At 43.7% G+C, this 20297-nt stretch overlaps 1 protein-coding gene and 1 non-coding gene across 8 annotated transcripts in view; both read left to right on the top strand.

Annotated features, from left to right (window-relative positions):
• Window positions 1-1289: 1289 nt before the first annotated feature.
• On the top strand, window positions 1290-1428 carry LOC113446551 (small nucleolar RNA SNORA49). The gene has a single exon (XR_003375507.1). It is a non-coding gene; the product is annotated as a small nucleolar RNA SNORA49 (small nucleolar RNA).
• A 3274-nt stretch (window positions 1429-4702) lies between these two features.
• EP400 (E1A binding protein p400) overlaps window positions 4703-20297 on the top strand; it is an 81414-nt gene continuing 65819 nt past the window's right edge. For 4 of the 7 annotated variants that reach the window (XM_087913433.1, XM_087913431.1, XM_087913430.1 and 1 more), the window contains exons 1-7: window positions 4703-4857; window positions 7180-8525; window positions 12413-12523; window positions 16276-16363; window positions 17105-17212; window positions 18442-18845; window positions 19816-20121. In XM_087913433.1, the coding sequence (XP_087769559.1) occupies window positions 7206-8525; window positions 12413-12523; window positions 16276-16363; window positions 17105-17212; window positions 18442-18845; window positions 19816-20121 (2337 nt within the window). In that variant the 5' untranslated portion in view covers window positions 4703-4857; window positions 7180-7205. The remainder of the gene's footprint in view (window positions 4858-7179; window positions 8526-12412; window positions 12524-16275; window positions 16364-17104; window positions 17213-18441; window positions 18846-19815; window positions 20122-20297) is intronic. The other 3 variants (XM_087913436.1, XM_087913432.1, XM_087913434.1) reach the window with 2 other exon arrangements.

The following is a 20297-nucleotide window of genomic DNA, read 5'->3' as shown; positions in this document are numbered from 1 at the left end:
AATATAAGTGAAATTTTCAGCCAGTGGAATGGCTGAATGGATTTGTAGGGTGTGAATTTTATATGTATTTTATGGTTTTTTAACATGCTTGTTTTTTGCTTGCTTTTCAATAGGTTTATGGCTCTTTGGAATTGTTTTTATAGTTTTAATTGTTTGCAAGCCTCCCAGAGCCCTTTGGAGGAAAGGCGTGGTTTTATAAATATACATTAATAAGCAAATAAATTTAATTCCATCATGGGTTCAGCACAGGTATCTGGGTTGGGCTGATTTGGGATCCAAGGATGTGAAAATGGAATAATTAATATAAGATAGATTAATTCCATCATGAGCTCATTTGTTGAGAGAGCTTTTTTTTTAAATTTTACTGGTTTTGTATTAATTACATTTCTTAGTGCTTAAACTTGTTGTCTGGTTATTTAATTTGCTTAGCAATTCTGATTATATTCTTAATCTCCACCCCTTTTTTCCCCAACCACTGGTAACATAGATTCTATGTTTAATACCTGTTCTGTGTCTTCTTTCTGCTTAATTTTCAATGCCAATCTATCAATTTCTGCACAGTCTAGTTATTATGCAAATATAATCCTCGCTGCTGTTACATGTAATATTAGTTTCTTTATCTATTTTTATGATATTATTTTTCTTTTATTTATATATATATAAAAGTGAAATACCACTCATGCATCATCTCAAAATCTCCAGAAATGTAAAGTCTACAAACTTGAAATTTGGCCCATATGTTCCTTTTGGCTTCTAGGTGCTCACTAAGAAAGGATTTTTAGAAATGACCATCAGAGCACTTAGAGTATTTCCTATATTACTATTATTATTATTATTATTATGAACACGCTCTGATGCTAAGGAGTTCTACTCCCCCTCCCCATCTGAAAAGAAATCTGTTCCAAATGCAAAACACAAGCAGAGGAGTTTCAGTTTTAGTTTCACAGCACCAAGCAGCTTTAGTACAGAACACTTGAGCTAGGCCATGGCCAGGCTCCTTGCTGTCTCCTTGCTTACACAGCAAATACTGTTTCAGTTTCCAAACAGCCCTTAACGCTCTCACATACTGACAGGATGTTAGCCAGATGAATACCGATGGATGCTGGTAGGCAGAGGCAGAGTTTTTTCCCCTTATTTTCCTCCCCCAAGACTAAGCCCGACCACATAGTTTCATAGCAAAGCACAGGTATCTAGCTAGTACCTAATAAAAACAGTTCAGGTTTAAAATCTACATGAGAGATTTATGAATGGTGCAATAATCAGAATATTAATCGCATAAATCTCCTGCTTTTCCTCAGCCTTACTCCAGAGGCTCCACAACCCATGGAGTGCCTTGGCATTGCCTGAGGATACAGTGAAAGTGTTTCTGAACTGGATGTCCAGAAGGGGACTTCATCCCCTTTGAGGCTTACAGTTGGAACAAACATTCCTTTTGTTACCTGTTGATTGACTGGGGAGCAGTAAATTATCTCATATCTGGCTTACTAAATGCATAATTTAGGAATTTCTGTTTCTGTTCTTTTTCTATTCTAGGCACTTTGATTCTAACTGTGATCCTCATGATGGACAGCACCGACCGAATGCCAGTCACACTTACATAACGATCACAGTTGGATCTCCAGAACAAATGCCAGCAGTATAAATAATGTATTGATCTTCAGTTCTTCACAAGGTCATACCAAGGTTCTCTCCTTTGGAATACGGGCAGAATATGAGTGAGTCCTTTGAATTAACTGGCTTGTGACCTCTAAACATTGGAAGGAATTGGCCTGTGTTAGGAGCATTGAATGTTGGGATATCATTAAGAAGCGTAGCTGTTTGAGAGGCCCACGTAAAAAAGCAGTGTGGTTTTCCTAAGTCACACGTTTTAAAACAAAAGTTAACAGTGGCAGAGGCACGCAGAATCCAAAACCAAGCTGTATCGCGGTTTAGGATGAGATAGGATATCATCAGTCCCTTGAGGTAGGGTTAGATAGGATCACATTGTAGGCCAGATTGTTCTATCTGTCCTATCTACAAATTTCTTTTGGTTCTTGCATGAAATTCCTGGTGGCTACCCTGATAAAATTCTACCCTGTTCAGGACAGAATTTTAGAGGTCTGGAAAAGTGACATTAGGGTGTGTCTTATTTAAACATCCCATCTGTCCAAATCTATAATCTGTAATTGCAGTGGAATAAACTGGATTTTAACAGGATGATTGTGTCTGAACTTGTTTGAAACTTTTTTTTTTAAAGTTGCCAATGGCACATAAGGCTCAGCTCACATGAGAAAATGGTATCGGTCTTGGCGTCATTGTTTAAAGTGCCCCCGGGTTGAAAGGATTAGCGGCTGGCATCTTTGCCCCGGGAACCCTGGTTGGGGCGGGGGGCGGGGCAGTCCTTTCATGTCCCTGCAAGGAGCTGGAGTGAAAGGAGCTCACCCTGACACACAGCAGCTCTCAGGTTTCGAACCCAAGCTTTCTAACCACCAACCCAGCATTCTAACCGTGCCAGCCAGCATGCTCAGTTTATAACGGTGAGAAAGGTGGAAAGAGAAGGAGGTTATGACGGACACCAAGTTTAGTTTAGGTTAGTTTATTGTCATTGCACCTCGTACAATGAAATTAAATACAATCTTCAGTGTACATTATGACTTTGAAAATAAAACACACATTCTTCACATTCTATACAGTGAATGGAAAAATTGAATATTGCACTATGCAGTAGAATTCAATAGTTATTGCCCTGGGATAGAAGCTGTTTTTCAGCCTATTTGTCCTTGTTTTTATTGTCCTGTACCGTCTGCCAGATGGTAATAGGTTAAAAAAAAGGGTGCCCAGGATGAGGTGGATCTTTGAGGATGTTTTGAACTTTCTTAAGGCAGCGGGAGCTATAAAGCTCTTCCAAAGAGGGGAGAGGGCAACCCATGATCCCCTGGGCAATGATCTTTTAACCCTCTGGAGCGCTGTCCTATCTGCCCCTGTGCAATTGGCAAACCATACCGAGGTGCAGTAAGTTAAGATACTCTCTACGGTGCAGCAGTTGAAGGTCAGCAGCAGTTTTTCATTCAGTTGTTTTCTGAGAAGTCTCAGTATAATTTCTGCTGGGCCCTTTTGACCAGGGCTGCAATGTGAGCACCCCAGGTCAGGTCGTCTTTTATGGTAACATCCAGAAACTTAAAACTGGCCACTTGCTCCACTCGGTCTCCATTGAGAAGCAAGGGCTGGATGTCCGATCTGTTCCTTCTATAGTCCACTATAAGCTCCTTAGTCTTATTGGTGTTGAGGACCAAGTTATTGTCTCCACGCCACGAAAGCAACCGGTCCACCACCACCCCCACTCCCCAGGGAGGAGTCCACCACTGTTGTATCATCTGCAAATTTAGTATGGACAGACTCAAGTTACTGGACTGATGGGGGAAGAACTAAAGGACCAGGTCAGAGATAAATTATCTGGGAGAAAGGCTTAGAATAACTTTACCGTCACTTTAAATGTACACTAATCATTATACATTAAAATGAAATTTCATGGCATACAGCTCTCAAAGGGTCACCACCTCCGATATGCGTATACCCCCATCTATGACACAAACCGCACCATTTGGATGTATACGTGTTTATGGTGAGAAAAATGAATCTTGTGAGTTTACCAGATGGATGGCATAGGGTACAAAGCTGTTATAGAATCTGGTAGTCCTGCTAGAAATCCTTTGAAACCTCCTCCCAGAGGGAGGCATAGAAACAGACCGTGGAGTGGGTATGTGGGGTCTCTAACAATGCTTTGAAGTCCAAGCACAGCAGTTAATAAGCAGCATTCTGAATAACAGGAAGCGAGTGTTCTATAATCTTGACTGCTCTTACCACTCTCTATGGAAAATCTTATGTGGTGAGTAGGAAATGAAAACTAGGAATTGATGGCACACAAGAAGTCAACTCCAGAGTTGCAGCATACATGCCTATCTTTCAGGTTTGAAGTTTTCCTGATTTGAGTCCAATTTCTGCAAAGCAAAAGCCCATGCAAACAATAAAGAATGTCCCACTCGTATTAGCCACCCTAAGTTGCTTTGCAGAGTGATAGATGGACAGCATAACTCAGAGCATTTGCACCAAGGCAAACTCCTTGTGTGTCCAATGACACTTGGCCAATAAGGAATTCTATTCTATAAAAACTTAATATTGCAAGATCCAATCTGGATCGGTCATTGGGACCAGAGGTTTAGTCCTCCTAAATATTAAATTTAGTCTTAATAAATATTGTTCACTGTAAAAGTCAGGGCAGCCAGCTTATCTTTCCACATGAAATAAAAAATAGTCCATTTTCTATTGTATTCTTTTGCAATAGAATGCATTCAAGAATGCATGAATAGAGGGATCAATAGAGTACGAATCTCCTCAAGAGAATCCTAAAACCCCATTTGCTTATTTAGAAAATGCAGGAGTTAATTCCTTTTAATTAGCAACGCTTCCCCATTGCGCATGCGGAGTGCTGACTTCTTGCCCTTGCTTCCTTCCCGTTTCGTCCCTAAGCCAGGCGGGGTCTCTTTCCGCATGCGCACTAATTTCTTCCAAGCCCGCTACACAATTGCAAAGGAAGGGGGGGAAAAAATCCCGTCGTTTTCGTGATGCTTTTTTCTTTTTTGTCCCTTGCCGGCGCTCGTCCGCTGGCGCATGCGCCCTTTTTTGTTTTCTTCCTCAAGCTCCTCCCTTTCGTCAGGCTCCTCCCCGCGCCTTCAATCCGTTTCCTGTCAGGAGCGGATGGCCGAGGCTGGGCCCGGCTCGGAGCGGGCCGTCTTCGCTGAGCATCGGCGGACGCTTCGCTCGCGCGCTCCGGCTTCCCGAGAGCCGACGCGGCGGGAGGCGTAAAAAAAAAAAAAAAAGGTAAGCAGCGGGGCCGCGGGTGGGAAGGCAGGCGGCTTAGGCCTCACGGAAAGGAACGTTACGGTCCCCGCTCTTCCCCCCCCCCTCCCCTCCTCCCAGGCGTCCGCGCGCCTGCTGACAGAAATAACGGGAAGCGGCAAAGGCCAAAAAGGTGAAGTTGCGGGAAAGGCGAACGCGTTTTTTTTTTTAACCCCCTAGTTATGGAAGGCTTATTTGCTGGACTCGGAGACCGGCTGCCTTTCTGGGCTGTTTGCTCTGCATCCTGTTTAGGGTGAACGGCCACGATTAACGGTCCTCTCTGGACTCAACAGGTTGCTGGGGTCCCTATAGGATAATATATATATGATGCCCTGGATAATTGATCAGTCAATGCACCGTATCCAAGAGGAGCATCAGCCACAGTGAAGTAGAATAAAGTAAGATAGAGTGAAGATGGGGAGAGGGGAGATACAATAGCCGAGGTGAGATAAAATAGGATAAAGTGTAGCCGGTAAGAAAAAAAAAGGGAGGTTTTTTTTTAAAAAAAAGTGAGATTGAATAGTATAAAATGGAAGAAGAATTTTATTTTAAGTCAATGGGCCGTATCCATGATGAGCATCAGCCACAGTGGAGTAGAATAATAAAATAAAAGTAGAATAAAATAAGATACAGTGAAAGCGGGGAGATACAACAGCCGAGGTGAGATCAAATAGGATAAAAGGTAGCAGGTAAGATAAAGTGGCCGTTTAAAAAAAAGTGAGATCAAATAGTATAAGGTGAAGGAGGAGAAAAGGAAAGAAGGATGGAAAGAGGAGAAGACGACTTTATTACGTCAATGGGCCATATCAAAGATGAGCATCAGCCAAAGTGAAGTAGAAGAAAACGAAACAAGATACAGCGAAGGGGGAAAATACAACAGCCGAGGTGAGATAAAATAAGATAAAGTGTAGCCGGTAAGATAAAGTGAAGGTTTTTTTAAAAAAGTGAAATTGAATAGTATAAAATGGAAGAAGAACTTTATTTTAAGTCAATGGGCCGTATCCATGAAGAGCATCAGCCACAGTGAAGTAGAATAAAATGAAATAAGATACAGTGAAGGTGGGGGGGAGATGAAACAGCTGAGATGAGATAAAAAGGGATAAAAGATAGCAGGTAAGATAAAGTGGAGCAAGCGTCTTCAAACTTGACAGCTTTAAGACTTGTGGACTTCCAACTCCCAGAATTCCTGAGCTAACATGACTGGAGGAGGAATTCTGGGAGTTGAAGTCCACAAGTCTTAAAGCTGTCAAGTTTGAAGACCCCTGAAGTGGAGGTTTTAAAAAAAGTGAGATCGAATAGTATAAAACGGAAGAAGAACATTATTTTAAGTCAATGGACCGTATTAAAGAAAAGCATTGGCCACAGGAAAATAGAGTAAAATAGGACTCTGTGTGAAGGAAGATAAAACAGCCTATAGTAAGAGAAAAGAGGATAAAATGTAGTAGGTAAAGGAAGATAAAAGGAGTAAGATCGAATAGTATAAGGGGAAGGGGAAGAAAAGGGAAAGAGGAAGGATGGAAAGAGAAGGATGTAAGGAGAAGACAACTTTATTAAGCCAATGAATTGTATCAAAGATGAGCAACAGGCACAGTAAAATAGAATAAAATGAGATAAGATAAAGTGAAGGAAGATAGAACAGCTACAGTGAGATAAAATAGGATAAAATGTAGTAGGTAAGATAAAGTGAGGGTAAAAGGAATAAGATCAAATAGTAAAAGAAAGTAGAAGAGGAGGAAGGGAACGAGAAGACTTAATTAAGGCAATGGACCATATCAAAGATGAGCATCGGGCACAGTACAATAGAGTAAAATGAAATAAGATACAGTGATGTGAGATAAAACAAGATAAAATGTCAGATAAAGTGAAGATAGAACAGTAAGTTAATGTAGTCTAAGGTGAAATAGAAGAAGAGAATATTATTAATCAAGTCAGTTGACTCTATCCAACTAATACAAAGATGCAAACAGGTAAAAAGGAAAATGAAAGTTCATAATAGATCAGCACTCTTACAGTTATCTCGCATCTGATCAAGGTGTTCTGTCCTATTTGAGCTGGGATTTGAAACGAAGAGCTCTCAGTCTTATTGATGATGTGTAGGTTTGTTCCCTGCCAGAAGTAATATTTTTTAGTTTTTTTAAATAAGGATTTAAATGGGCCACCCTTTCTGGAGAGTACAATTTCAAATTGACAAGGATGCTTCCAGTATCGTCAATTGCTGAAATCGCACCCCTGGAATATTGTCTTGCCCCCTCCCAGGTTGGGAATCCCTGCCCTAATGGAACGTTGTCTCCCATCTCCTTTTAGAACTCGAGGCTGCTGTCAGCGCGATAATGCACCATGGGACCGGTTCACAAAATGCACAGCGCCAGCTCCAGAGGTCCCGATCCTTCACCGGCAGCGAGAGCGAAGATCAGCAGGCCAACTTGCCGCAGTCCCTGTCGCCTTCCTTCGCTCCTTCGGCCAGCCCTTCTGCCCCTCAGTCTCCCAGCTACCAGATCCAGCAGTTTATCATGAGCCGCAGCCCAGTTGCAGGGCAGAACGTGAACATCACCTTGCAGAATGTGGGACCCGTTTCTACTGCCAGCCAGCAGATCACCCTGACCCCGTTGCCGATCCCGAGCCCGACCTCCCCCGGTTTTCAGTTCAGCCCTCAACAAAGGCGGTTCGAGCATGGATCCCCCTCCTACATCCAGGTCACTTCTCCGTTGCCCCCTCAGGTCCAGTCGCAGAGCCCCACCCAGCCCTGCCCGGTGTCCGTTCAGACCCTATCGAGCGTCCGAGCAGGCACGCCGGGCCCCGGCTTGGGCATGTGCAGCCAGAGCCCGACGCGAGGCTTCGTGGACGCCAGCGTGTTGGTGAGGCAGATCAGCCTGAGCCCTTCGAATGGCGGAGGGCACTTCGTCTATCAGGAAGGATCCGGCCTTGCCCAGATCGCTCAAAGCGCCACGGCTCAGGTCCAGCTCTCGTCCTCGGGCACCTCGGCGACTGTCCGAGAACGCAGGCTGTCCCAGCCCCATTCTCAGACCGGAGGGACCATCCACCATCTCGGACCTCAGAGCCCCGTGACTAGCGGAGGAACTATCCAAGGTTTGCCCAACCCCGGACACATTACCACCAGCAACCTGCCGCCACAGATCAGCAACATCATCCAAGGGATGCAACAGCAGCAGCAGCAGCAACAGCAGCAAGGACAGCCCTCAAACAGAACTTTGGGCTTTGACAGGACTTCTTCCGGATTAATCGCTGGGGTGGGAGGTCCTGCTTTCGGCATCACGTCCCCACCGCCTCCCACAAGCCCTTCCCGGGCCAGCATCCCTCAAGGACTAACCGGCCACCCGCTAGGCCCTTCGGTTTGTTCCGTGGTGAAAAAGCCCAAAAAAGTGGAGGAAATCCCCCCAGCCACCCCAGAAGCCGCTCAGATGAGGAAGCAGTGCCTGGAGCACCACTTCAAGCAGACGGAGGCTCTGAAAGACGCTTTCAAGGAGTACCTGATCGAGCTGTTCTTCTTGCAGCACCTGCAAGGGAACATGATGGACTTCTTGGCCTTCAAGAAGAAGCATTGCGTGCCGTTGCAAGCCTACCTTCGGCAGAACGACTTGGACCTGGAGGAGGAGGAGGAGGAAGAGCAATCGGAGGTGATCAACGATGAGGTAGGGACTCTCTTTGTCCACCTAGGCTAAAACCGAGCAGCTCGTGTTTTCGGAGGTGTGACAGCTCTGCCGACCTAAACGAAGTTGAATTGGGATTATTGTCAGGGAGAAACGTTTTTAGGAGCGGGTGGGTCGTTCGGCTGGTTCCGGCAGTTAATGCAGGGGTCCCCAAACTTGGCAGCTTTAAAGCTCGTGGACTTCAAATCCTGGAATCCTCCAGCTAACATAGCTGGAGACCTCAAGTTTGGAGACTTCTAAGTTAATGCATCAGGTCTGCCAAATTCGTTCCCGAATTGCCGGGCTAAGACTCGAGCTAACACAAGGGATGCAGGGTGTTCGTTTTGGATTGGGGTAAACGTAGACGCCTCTTTCCATTCATCTTTGGAGGGTCCTTATAAAGTGGGGAAGCGGAAGCTCCAAGGAAATGGAAAAGTCTCCTTGTGAATTGTGCTCGTGTCTTCGGAGAGACCACAGACTGCAAAGGAGGTTGACAAAATCGTCCTTTGCAGGAGTTAGAACTGAGCTTGAAATCATTTTAAGTCTTGGGTTCCGCTTCACTTTGTCACCTCACTTTGCGATCTGAGATTTTCTTCTAGTTATCACTCAAAAAAAGTATCGGAAAAAAAACCTGTTTTAATAAGGAATCAGTTGTGTTTATTTATACTCGTATCCTCAAGTATGGAGAAAAAGGTGCAGGAATTGGATCCAGTTCTGTGGACTTTTTTTTTTTTTTACACATAGATATTAACTATCACTGACAGAACCTAGATGTGAATTTTGGACCCAGATTCATGTTCCTTTCTTGTGTTTTTTTTTTAAGTTGCAAATTGTTTACCCCTATCCAGTATTTTCTTTGGTTATCTTGCTGAAAATGTCCAATCTCCAGCTTTTTTTTCCTGAAAGTAAAATTTTTTTAATGTAATTCCTTCCATGCCCTGTTTGAATTTAGTGAGACTTCTTGTTAGATAATTCTATACAGAATTGCAATCAAAAGTAGTTACAGTTGAGAATTGCAACCTAAAGTTAAAACATGTTAACATTTTATAAACTGGTGTTTGTTATCTACTCCTAGTTAATTGTAAAACTGTATAAACTTGTATAAACAATCTTTTATTCTGAACTGTGGGTCCTCATACACAGCTTTATGAAGAGAGAAATCTTTGATTGGAATTTTACTAATAGTTGATGTTCTACAATTCCAGGTTGGGGTGTCATCCATTTATAACAAAAAGTTGTTTTCTGAGATTTATTTTTTTTTTTTGAAGCTTTGTAAATTGACTCAATTGCTGTTTAACTTTATTAAAAATATAGAATATATGGATTTGGACTTGCAGGCACCATTTCCTGAGAGAGGTTTAAATTATGGCAGATTTGGTTTTAATAAAAAGTAGTGAGTATAATTGTAGCATTATAAATTAATAGAATGGTTGCCTTCATCACAGTGATAATGGCCGTGTTCCTAAAAAACTAGGGATATTGAAGGGAGAGCAGGCTTTCAAATTAGATGGATTGTTCATTAGGCATAATAAATATTCAGAAGGTAATAAATGCTGTATCTCCATCACACAGGAAATTAATTATTTTGTGCTGCTGAATTAATAAAGCCAGGAGAACCTATCACATCGATGTAATGCGCCTTTGTTTGATTTTAAACTTAATATTTAGGCAAAGGCTCCGTGTTTTAAAAGCAGGTATTGGGAAAGTCCTGTTAAAATCTGTTCACCTGAGAAAGGTGAGCTGCAACAAAAGAAAAAAACCCCTAGCTTTTCTGGACAAAATTAATGAAGCTGTTTTCTATTCATTGTGACAATTTAAAAGAATGGCTTTTAACTGTCTCTATCCCCCAAGGCATATTTTTTTAATGGTCTATTAAATTTATGCAGTTGTTGGATTTTTGTGACACACAGGCATTTGCTTCCCATTTTTAATCTGCAAGTAATCTTTATTTGATGCAGTTGTTGTTTAGTCGGACTGGGCAAATGTTTTTGGTCTCTATGAGATATCCAGCTAAATGTTTCTTACACGTTTATGCTCATTTTGGAAATTCTGTTCATAGGTCAGTAAGGGGGGAGTCAAAAATGGTCTAAAGGGATTTAGGAAAATTAGAAGGGAATACTTGTAGCTCAGAGTTGAACTGTGAGATTTTGGTGTTCTCTGAGCTTGGTTGTTTTCTTGCAGATGTTTCATGACCCAACTAGGGAACGTCATCAGTGCTAGAAGGGAGAGGTGTTTGCTGTCGTCTTATCTATTAGTCACTTGCCCTGTCAGTGATGGTGGGAATGTCTTTGATGGCTTCTTGATTAGGCTGTTGTTTACCAACAATCAAGCTGTAAATAATACTCCAATCCAGGAACTATCCACCTGGACAAAGAATCAAACTGTAAACAACAGCCTTATCAAGGAATCACAGAGACCACTCCCACCAATACTTACAGGGCAAGCCACTAGTATATAGGTAATCTTCAACTTTACTTTACCTTTACTTTAGCTATTGATCATGTAATCAAAATTCAGACGCTTGGCAACCGGTTCATACTTACGACCGTTGCTATGTCCCAAGGGCATGTGATTCCCCCTGCAGTGATTCCCTGCTGCAAGAAAAGTCGTAAAACGGGGCAAAAGTCACTTGAATAAAAGTCCCACTGAACAACAGAAATGTTGGGCTCCATGGTGGTCGTAAGAAGACTAAAGGTAAAACTTCACCTGGCACCTACGTGCTAGTCGTTTCCGGCTCTAGGGGGCGCTGGTGCTCATCTCCGTTACAAGCCAAAGAGCCAGCGCTGTCCGAAGACGTCTCTGTGGTCTCATGGCCGGCAGGACTAAATGCCGAAGGCGCACAGAACGCGGTTCCCTTCCCACCAAAGTGGTCCCTGTTTTGCTACTTGCATTTTTTACATGCTTTCGAACTGGTAGGTTGGCAGAAGCTGGGATAAGTAACGGGAGCTCACTCCATTACACAGCGCTAGGGATTCGAACTGACAAACTGCCGATCTTTCTGATCGACATGCTCAGCGTCTTAGCCACGGAGCCCCCGTGTCCCTTTAAGTAGAAGACCAGCTGTATACAAAAGAGAGCGAACCCCACTCCCTTGTAACACTGATGATGTTACCGAGTTGAGTTGCAAAACGCCTGCAAACTAGCCACCGAGTTCGGAGAACGTCAAGGACCTCACAGGGTTTAGGAAAAGCTTTCACAAAACCACAAAGCACCCAACTTGTCCAGTCAGGCAACGATCGTGTGCGACACATCGACCCCGAAGCTATCCCAGTGTCTCTTCCTTCACTTTGTATATTGTAATGTCCTTCTCTTCTTCACCATCTTCTGCTAAGCTCAAGCAACACACCTCATCGCTCGCCTAGGTTGTGGGAATGGTGATGGTTGGTGGGCTGGCAGGGAACGGGAGGTTGTACCCTCATTGCTTAATAAATGTCTGGGGGCTTTTCTGAGTTGTCAACTGTCTGTCACGCTAATGTTGTCGTTTGTGAGAAAGCCAAGATCTCAGGACTTTAACCCACGCTAATGTCTACATGCAATTTCAACTTAGACTTTTTTTTGCATGGCCAGAGGGAGAAAAAAAAAAATTCCCATGCTATGTTCGTCCCTCACTCTATTTTGATATATAACCGAAAACAACAGCAACAACAACCCACCACAACAAAACTTTTGCCTTCATTTGCAAAACAAAATACTCTTTTAAACAAAAATAATCCAGAGTTAAATGACGTTAACGCCTTTCGTTCTCCATCCTGTTGCTCTAACGCAAAGCGGGATGCTTTGATCATATTTTTCTTTTTGGAATTAAAAAAAAAAGAGAGAGAGAATGAAAGAAAAAATGATTTCCCTTTTTGTTCCCCCTCCCCCCCCTTTCCCAAAATATCTTCTCTCAGGTAAAGGTTGTGACAGGAAAGGATGGGCAGACTGGTACTCCTGTTGCTATAGCAACCCAGCTTCCTCCAAATGTTTCTGCTGCTTTTTCAACTCAGCAGCAACCATTCCAGGTACTTTTTTCAATGGATTTAAACTCTTGAGTTCCATCCCACATGATGATGATGATGATGATGATGATAAAAAATAATAACGATAATCATTATTTTTGCTCAGTCAGATTTGGTAATGGAAAGTGGTCTGTATTTTTTTTCCTCTTCCTCCTCCCAACAGCCCATCCCTTCTCGTTCTAGAAAAATGAGCAGTAAAAAACTTTTGAACTTTTCAAATGCATGGAGTGTTAATGGGATACCAAGAAAGATTTTGTTTGTTTATTTTATTTAACTTGTCTCAAAGTTGCTGGCTGATTTCATTAACTTTCAGCTTTTTAACATGTTCCACCTTTGGTTTGCTTGTCCTTTGGTTCCTTTGTATGTTCTACCTGGTAACTGTGGGTCTCTCTCTTTCTCTCTCTCTCTCTTTCTATGTGTGTGTGTTTGTGGAATCTTTCTAAAAATTCGATTTTTGGGGGGACTTGGTGGTCGTCCCCAAATGCTAACCTACCAAAACGAGGAGTTTGCTATCGTGCCTTCTTTCTCTCTGGTTCAGGTTGAGCTAGCACACTTTCTAGAGTCCACAGCGGCATGCGAATTGTATGCATTACATTATTGCCGGGTTAATTGTAAGTGCTACGAAGCAAGCATGGAGTTTGCAGCATGTGAATCAGTAATACTTTGATTCGGTACTAATGACGAGCCGTGGTTGAGTGTTATAAAAAGGAGACTTTTTTAAACCTAGGACTGGTCTGTCTTCCTGGCACAGGAGACGCTTTGGCATCTAGGTTTTAGGCAATGATGCTCTCAAACTGTGTTTTGCTCTTAGGCCAGAGAGATACAGGTAGTCCTCGAGTTACGACAGTTTGTTTAGCAACCGAAGTTACAATGGCACTGGGGGTGGGGGGGGGAAGTGACTTGAGATCGTTTTTCCACACTTAATGACCGTTGCAGCCTCCCCAGGATCCCGTGATCAAAAATTCAGTCATTTGGCAGTTGACTTATCTTTATGATGGTGTCTTGGGGTCATGTGACACACACACACACACACACACACACACACACACACACCTTTTGCGACCTGACAAGGAGGGCAGATTAACTTTACAGCCCCGTTCCTGACTTAACAACTGCAGTGACTCACTTAACAACGGTGGCAAGAAAGGGACGTAAAATGGGGGCAAAATTCACTTATCTGTCTCGTATTTGGCATTTTGAGAACATGAGTTGAGTGTATTCCCAAAAGGGCTACAGAGAGACATTTTCATGTCCAGAAGCATGGGCAGAAAATGTCCCATTTCCTTCCAGATGAGTCCCGAAACCTCCACCCGACGTTGGTCTATCCTCCCTACAGGACCTCTGGGACCCCCCAAAAATGTACCCTTGGCAACTTTAAGTCTGGAGGACTTCAACTCCCAGAATTCCCCAGCCAGCTTTGCTTAAAATCCACCAGGCTTAAAGCTGCTACGGTTGGCGACCCTGTTTTAGATAACTAGATACTCATATATTAAAGTTGCTTTTTTTTTTAAACGTCACACGAGGCACCTAGACATTCAAAAAAATAGTGTTTACTTATTTTCATTTTCATATCTTACTTAAATTCTGTACGTTATTTTCATTTCTGAGTGGGAGCCACCCAGAGTTTGTTATGAGAAGGGGCAGCTCTATCAATGTTTCAAATCAATAAGTAATAGCCAGCAGATTCTTGATTAATAAGTAAGACCAGTAGAAATGTCAGGCGATATTGCCTTTCTCGGTTCTGTTTCCTTACTCAGAGTAGGCTTTTGCTTCTACAATTAAGAAACGACAAGCTCTGATTAATGCAGAGGCCTTTATCCAGGGGAAAGAACTGAGGAGATATGCTTTCCTATCTGTTTGTTTGTTTAGTTTATCAGTTTATTTATTTATGAGAATTTATATTGGTTTTCAATGTATCTGAAATAGGCTTAGTATATATCTCCCAATGAACGTGACAAAGCTTAGTTTCTTCCCTCCAAGCTAGATTATTGATTTTATTTTAGCAAATTTATACACTCAAGGCGCCTCAGGGTGGTGCACCACAGCAGATTAAACATTGAATGCAGGTCTAAAAGACTGTATTAGTAGACATCCTATTTACTATAAATATGTCTTTAAAGGATAATTAGTCAAAGAGACTTCATGGTGATAACTAGATGGTTAAACAGATGCTCTATGCATAATGGCAAAACACCTCTTCCTTGGGTACCAGAGTGGGGAAAACCGCTGCCTTGTCATCTTGCAAAGTATCAAGTACAATCTTTTTACTGCTTATTGGTGGTGGGGAAATGAAGATGCAGGACAGGATGGGCATTTAGTATCATTTCATGGACGCATCCCGCTCCTCTACTACGTAATCCCACACCCCTTATAAAAGTGCCGGTGTTCATTGCCAAATCAGTGACAAGATATGGGCTTCCTAGATATAGGAGACCAAATGTCAGTGGCTCAGAAAAACATTAATAAGACAGGAACTTGCATTGGGAACTGGAGGGAACTCTATGTGCGTTAAATTATTTTTAGTAACAGTGTAATGGCAAATTGCTTAATTCTATATATATAAAAGCAAAATACCACTCACGCATCATCGTAAAATTCCAGAACCGTAAAGCTTACAAACTTGAAATTTGGCACCTATGTTCCTCTTGGCTTCTAGGTGCTCACTAAGAAAGGATTTTTCAAAATGACCATCAGAGCATTAATATTTCGTATAGTATTATTATTAACACACTCTGATGCTAAGGAGTTCTACTCCCCTTCCCCACCTGAAAAGAAATCTCTTCCAAATGCAAAACACAAGCAGAGGAGAGGAGTCTCAGTTTTAGTTTCGCAACACCGATCAGTTTTAGTACAGAACAGTTGAGCTAAGCCACATCCAGGCTCCTTGCTGTCTCCTTTTTGCTCACACAGCAAATACTGTTTCAGTTTCCAAACACACTGACTGGATGCTAGCCAGATGAATACTGATAGATGCTGGTAGGCACAGGCAGAATTTCTTTCCCCTTATTTTCCTTCTCAAAAACTAAGCCCAACCTCATAGTTTCATAGCGAAGCGTGAGTATTGAGATAGTGTTTCTTATATAGGCAGAAGTGGAGAAGTGATAGGTAATGTCCGTTGCGCGATTATAGATGAGAGAAACAGGAGACAAATCAACATATTGAATTTTGGAGAAAGCCACACCTGTATTCCTGCAAGCATTGAGCTCTGATAGATATGTTTGTAATGCAAAATACAGGACCAGTTGATTAGACCGTAATGGTAGAAATACGAAGGTGAAAGACTGGAGAGAGAGGAAGCTGTTCGCATATTGTATTATTAGGAAAGAGAGACCCAACCAACTGCCACATAGATTTGGCTTTTGGCAGCTTTTTATATTTGCGATTAAAAGGATCGTTGCCAAAGGGATACAAAGGCAAACCTTTGGAAATAAATAAGTAAAAAAAAAAAAAAGCTCAAATTCTTTCCACCAAAATTCAACCTTTTGGGCACCAGGGACTGGTTCCGTGGAGAGAGTTTTTTCCGTGGACCTTCCGAGGAGGCCTGGTTTTCGTGTGCTGCCTTCTTTGATGGATGGGGCTTCACTTGTTTGCACGGCCCAATTTCTGGCATGCCGCGGACCGGTGCCACTTCACGGACACTTTGGGGACCCCAGCTGTAGATTCTTTAAAAACAAGGGTGATGTGCCCTTTTAGAAAAAAAAACCCCTGTCTTCCACTCACAGACTGTTGACTTTCCTGTTTTGTTTTACTAATAGCAGGTGCATGCAGGGACTGCAGTAACGGGAACTGTGAATGCCATAGAAATCGAAGCCTTTAAGAGACAGCAAGCCCTTACATCAGCAGGTATGGCCTCCTCCTCCTCCTCCTCCTCCTCCTCCTCCCTCCTCCCTCCTCCCTCCTCCCTCCTCCCTCCTCCTCCTCCTTCCTCTTCCTCCTCCTCCAGAGCATTTACAGTCCCTTTAGGCTCTCTACCCAAAAGACGGATTCAGTTTGCACTTCTTTAAAATTGCTCTCCTGAACTTCATCACGGTGCCAAACCATTTGGCCCGTCTCTTGGGATGGAAAGCCCCATGATATCAGGTTCCCCCCCACCCCCCCCAGCAGCCATATTTGAGAAACAACATTCTTCAACCGTGCCGCCCTTTCATAGCATTTATTTAAAGAAAAAACAAGAAAAGAAACCCAGCAACATCAAAATATTTCTAAACTCTCTTTTAGGACCAAACTCTCTCCTGGTGGGCTTGTAGATAGCAATAGCACTTTGTATGCCACTTTACAGCCCTCACTAAGCGGTTTACAGAGTCAGCCTCTTGCCCCCAACAATCTGAGTCTCCTCATTTCACCCACCTCGGAAAGAGGGAAGGCTGAATCAACCTTGAGCCTGGTGAGATTTGATCTGCCAAATTGCAGGCAGCTGGCAGTCAGCAGAAGTAGCCTGCAGTACTGCGCTCTAACCACTGCGCCACCACGGCTCCTCATATCAACGTTTAAAGCTCCCAGGGAGCACCGTTGCAAACCGTATAACCTGACACCCCCCCTCCCACCCCCCTTGTGCACTTATAAATGGAATTTGAATATCACCAGATTCGTCTAAGAGACCCCGAATTGAAGTGGGCCGTCATGGGATGGTTTTTCAGCATCCGGGCGTGGCTTCAGGAGTCCCTCTTCAACAGCTCATGCCAACTGCACAAGGTACTGTGTTGCCACATGCCAGCCGCAGATTAATTTAGCAAAGGGGTTGGGGGCGAGGGAAGCAGAAGCCCGCTAGAATTTTATTTTTTAAAAAATGATTGTTGTGGAGCTCTCTGGTTCTGCCCCCCGCCCCCCCAACCCCTTGCAAATTAAACTGCGGCACGAAGTGGCTTGTTCATGTCAAAAAGAGCCGGGAAAATACGAGCTCGAGCGATGCATGCGGGCATGGAAAAAAAACAACACACCCCCTCATGCACGTTGAGACCAAAATAATATAGTTCTGGGACACCCCACCCCGGTAGTTGTTATTTTTCTTTTTAACGGACCTTTAGTGCTTCCATTTCCCTTTCGTGTTCGTTTTTTTTGTTTCGCAACTGCCTATTGACCCTTTAGTCCTTCAGTTCATCGCGAGGTTGCTTTCCGTGGTTCGAGTCACTCCGCCAATTCTTCCTAACCTGGCGACACGCTGATGTCGGTGTTTTCCCTGGCTGGGATTCCCCAGTGACTTTGACTTTGCTGATTTGTGACGAACGGTGATTTATTTAGCTAACCGAGTTTATGTATGTTTGTGGTTGTATTTCCTTGAGTTGGCCAAGTAAGTAAACAGGCAAACATTTCACTCTGCCCTGGCATGCTACCATTATAGGCTTTTGAGCCTTTGGATCCCTTATCCCAAAGGTGCTTTTTCCAGAGGCAACTGGACTTTCTGGTTTTTCCTTTGAAGTCGTTTCGCTTCTCATCCAAGAGGTTTCTTCAGCTCTGACTGGATGGTGGGGAATGGAAGGATTTATACTTCTTGCAGACAGCTGGTCATTTGCATCCTTTTAGTGGGTTGTTGAGGCCACCTGGAGGTTTATATGCATCATCAGGTGGGATGTGACATCCTCTTTCTCCAATCTACAACACAGTCCTTTCAACAGTTCCAAAAAGGCTTCACACCATTCGCACCACTCAGGTGAGACCCTGAGGACACAGATAAACCTCCCAGTGGTCTGAACAACTCTCTAAAAGGATGCTAATGTCTGAAAGGAGTATAAATCCTTCCGTTCCTCACCACCCAGTCAGAACTGAAGAAGCTTCTTGGATGAGAAGCGAAATGTCTTCCAAGAAACACTCGAAAAGCCCGGTTGCCTTTTCGAAAAGAACCTTTGGGACAAACCACGACCTGGATGACGGGGACTCTCTATAGGCTTTGACTCCCTTAATGCTTGTGTTTCCTTGCTTTGCAGGTGGAATGCCTCCCACCCCTCAAACTGTGCAGCTGATGGGTCAGAAGCAGAGCCAACAACAGTACGACCCTTCCAAAGGTCCCCCAGTGCAGAATGCAGCCAGTCTCCACACCCCACCGCCTCAGCTGCCCGGCAGACTGCAGCCCACCAACGTGCCCATCAGCTCTCTCCCGCCAACGCTGCAGCTGGCGCCCCAAGCGGCTCAGATGAACGACCCCCCCGTGCAACAAGCGGCAATTCACGTGAAGGCTCCGCCCCAAAACGTGACGGTCACCGCCGCTGCTGCTGTGTCCCACGGCCAGGTTCAAGCGCCGTCACACCCACAAGGGCAGCCGGCAGCCCACGGACCGGGGCCAATGACCCCCTCCCAGGTTGTGTCCTCTCAAACTCCAACCCCACAGCAGGTAGGCAGATCCGATTCTTTGGCCTTTGAGTCGGGGTTGAAATTCGGTTTTGAAGAGTAAAAGCAGGGGTGGGATTTGAACCGGTTCAGACTGGTTCGGCCGAGCCGTTTGCCGCGAAAATCAGCTGGCAGCGAACCATTTCTCTGCGACTATCATGTAGGCCCACCCACCTACCTAGATCGTCTCAGCTGATTAGCGCTGCGCAGGTGGATTGCCCACTTCTCAGCTGTGTTACTTGAGTGCTGCACACGCAAATCACGTGATCCACCGAACCGGTTGTTCAACCTTTAAAAAAAAAGATAGAAATATGAATGACCTTGCAAGGTCAAATCTAAAGGGTTTAGGAAAACGGCATTAAAGGCAAAACTTAGCTGGCATTCTGGATTCTCGGTCAGTTATGCTTTTCTAAGAGGCCTTGCAAATGCGAGTTTGGAATGTGTCGCTCCAAACTCACATTGACAATGCCTCTTAAAAAGGGATAACGGCAGACAGTTGTGCCAGGTGTACAGGTGTACAACGCCTCTTTGAAAAGGATAAAGGTGTACAGTTGTGAGATTGTGCACATTCTTCCATTCGTAACTAGAGACCTCATTGTGTACAAAAATTAACAGACTTAAACTATCCAGATCCAAGAGCAGAGCGTTAACGCTTCCTTTCAACAGAGGTGAATTTGTGTATTTCTTTTTGACCGCTACTCTAAAACGGAATATGGTTTATCTCTTGAAGCTATTTGTTTTTCTAATCTTGTATCCTAAAGAGTGAATTCATATATTTTATTTTCTGTTTGACTTCTACTCTTAAAAAAAGATGAAACTATTGAAACTATTTGTTTTTCTAATCTTGTATCCTAAAGGGTGAATTCGTGTTTTTGTTTTCTGTTTGACTTCTACTCTAAAACAGAAGGTGGTTAATCTCTTGAAGCTATTTGTTATTCTAATCTTGTATCCTAATCTATGTGTGTTCTACATAGATCACAACTCTGTCTCGTCCTTCATCCGACTCTAACCAAAACTCCCAGCGTATTTCAGCTAACGTGGTTCCTCCTACCTCAAGCAACCCGCCAACTTCTGGTTCCAACCCTGCCCCGCAAACCACGCACTCAACCCAAGCCAACCGGTCCTCGCCAGGATCAACTAAGTCAGCCTCTCCTGTGGCCTCCAAACCACCAGGGCTGGCCGTGGCAGCAACCCCCAAAACTCAGAACACAACACAAAATACCGCAGCAGCCCTGCCTCAGGATAGCACACACGAGAAGTTGGCCGAACAAGTGAAGTTGGTGAGAGTTTTTCTATCTCTTCCAACCCTAACCTGAACAATGTGTTTTCCTCAAGCGATAACTAGCTGTGTGCCAACCACCCGGTCATTTTAACTTCCAAAACTTAAAAATGATTTATTGGGAGTTAACCTGTCCGGCATTGCCTGGTTGTACCCGACTCTTGGAGACATCATTCA

This window comes from Pseudonaja textilis, chromosome 15 (genome assembly GCF_049901715.1).
Source record: "Pseudonaja textilis isolate UNSWEBS1 chromosome 15, rPseTex1.2, whole genome shotgun sequence".
In the NCBI taxonomy this organism is placed as follows: domain Eukaryota; kingdom Metazoa; phylum Chordata; class Lepidosauria; order Squamata; family Elapidae; genus Pseudonaja; species Pseudonaja textilis.
This window is presented reverse-complemented; position numbering and strand designations above follow the sequence as displayed.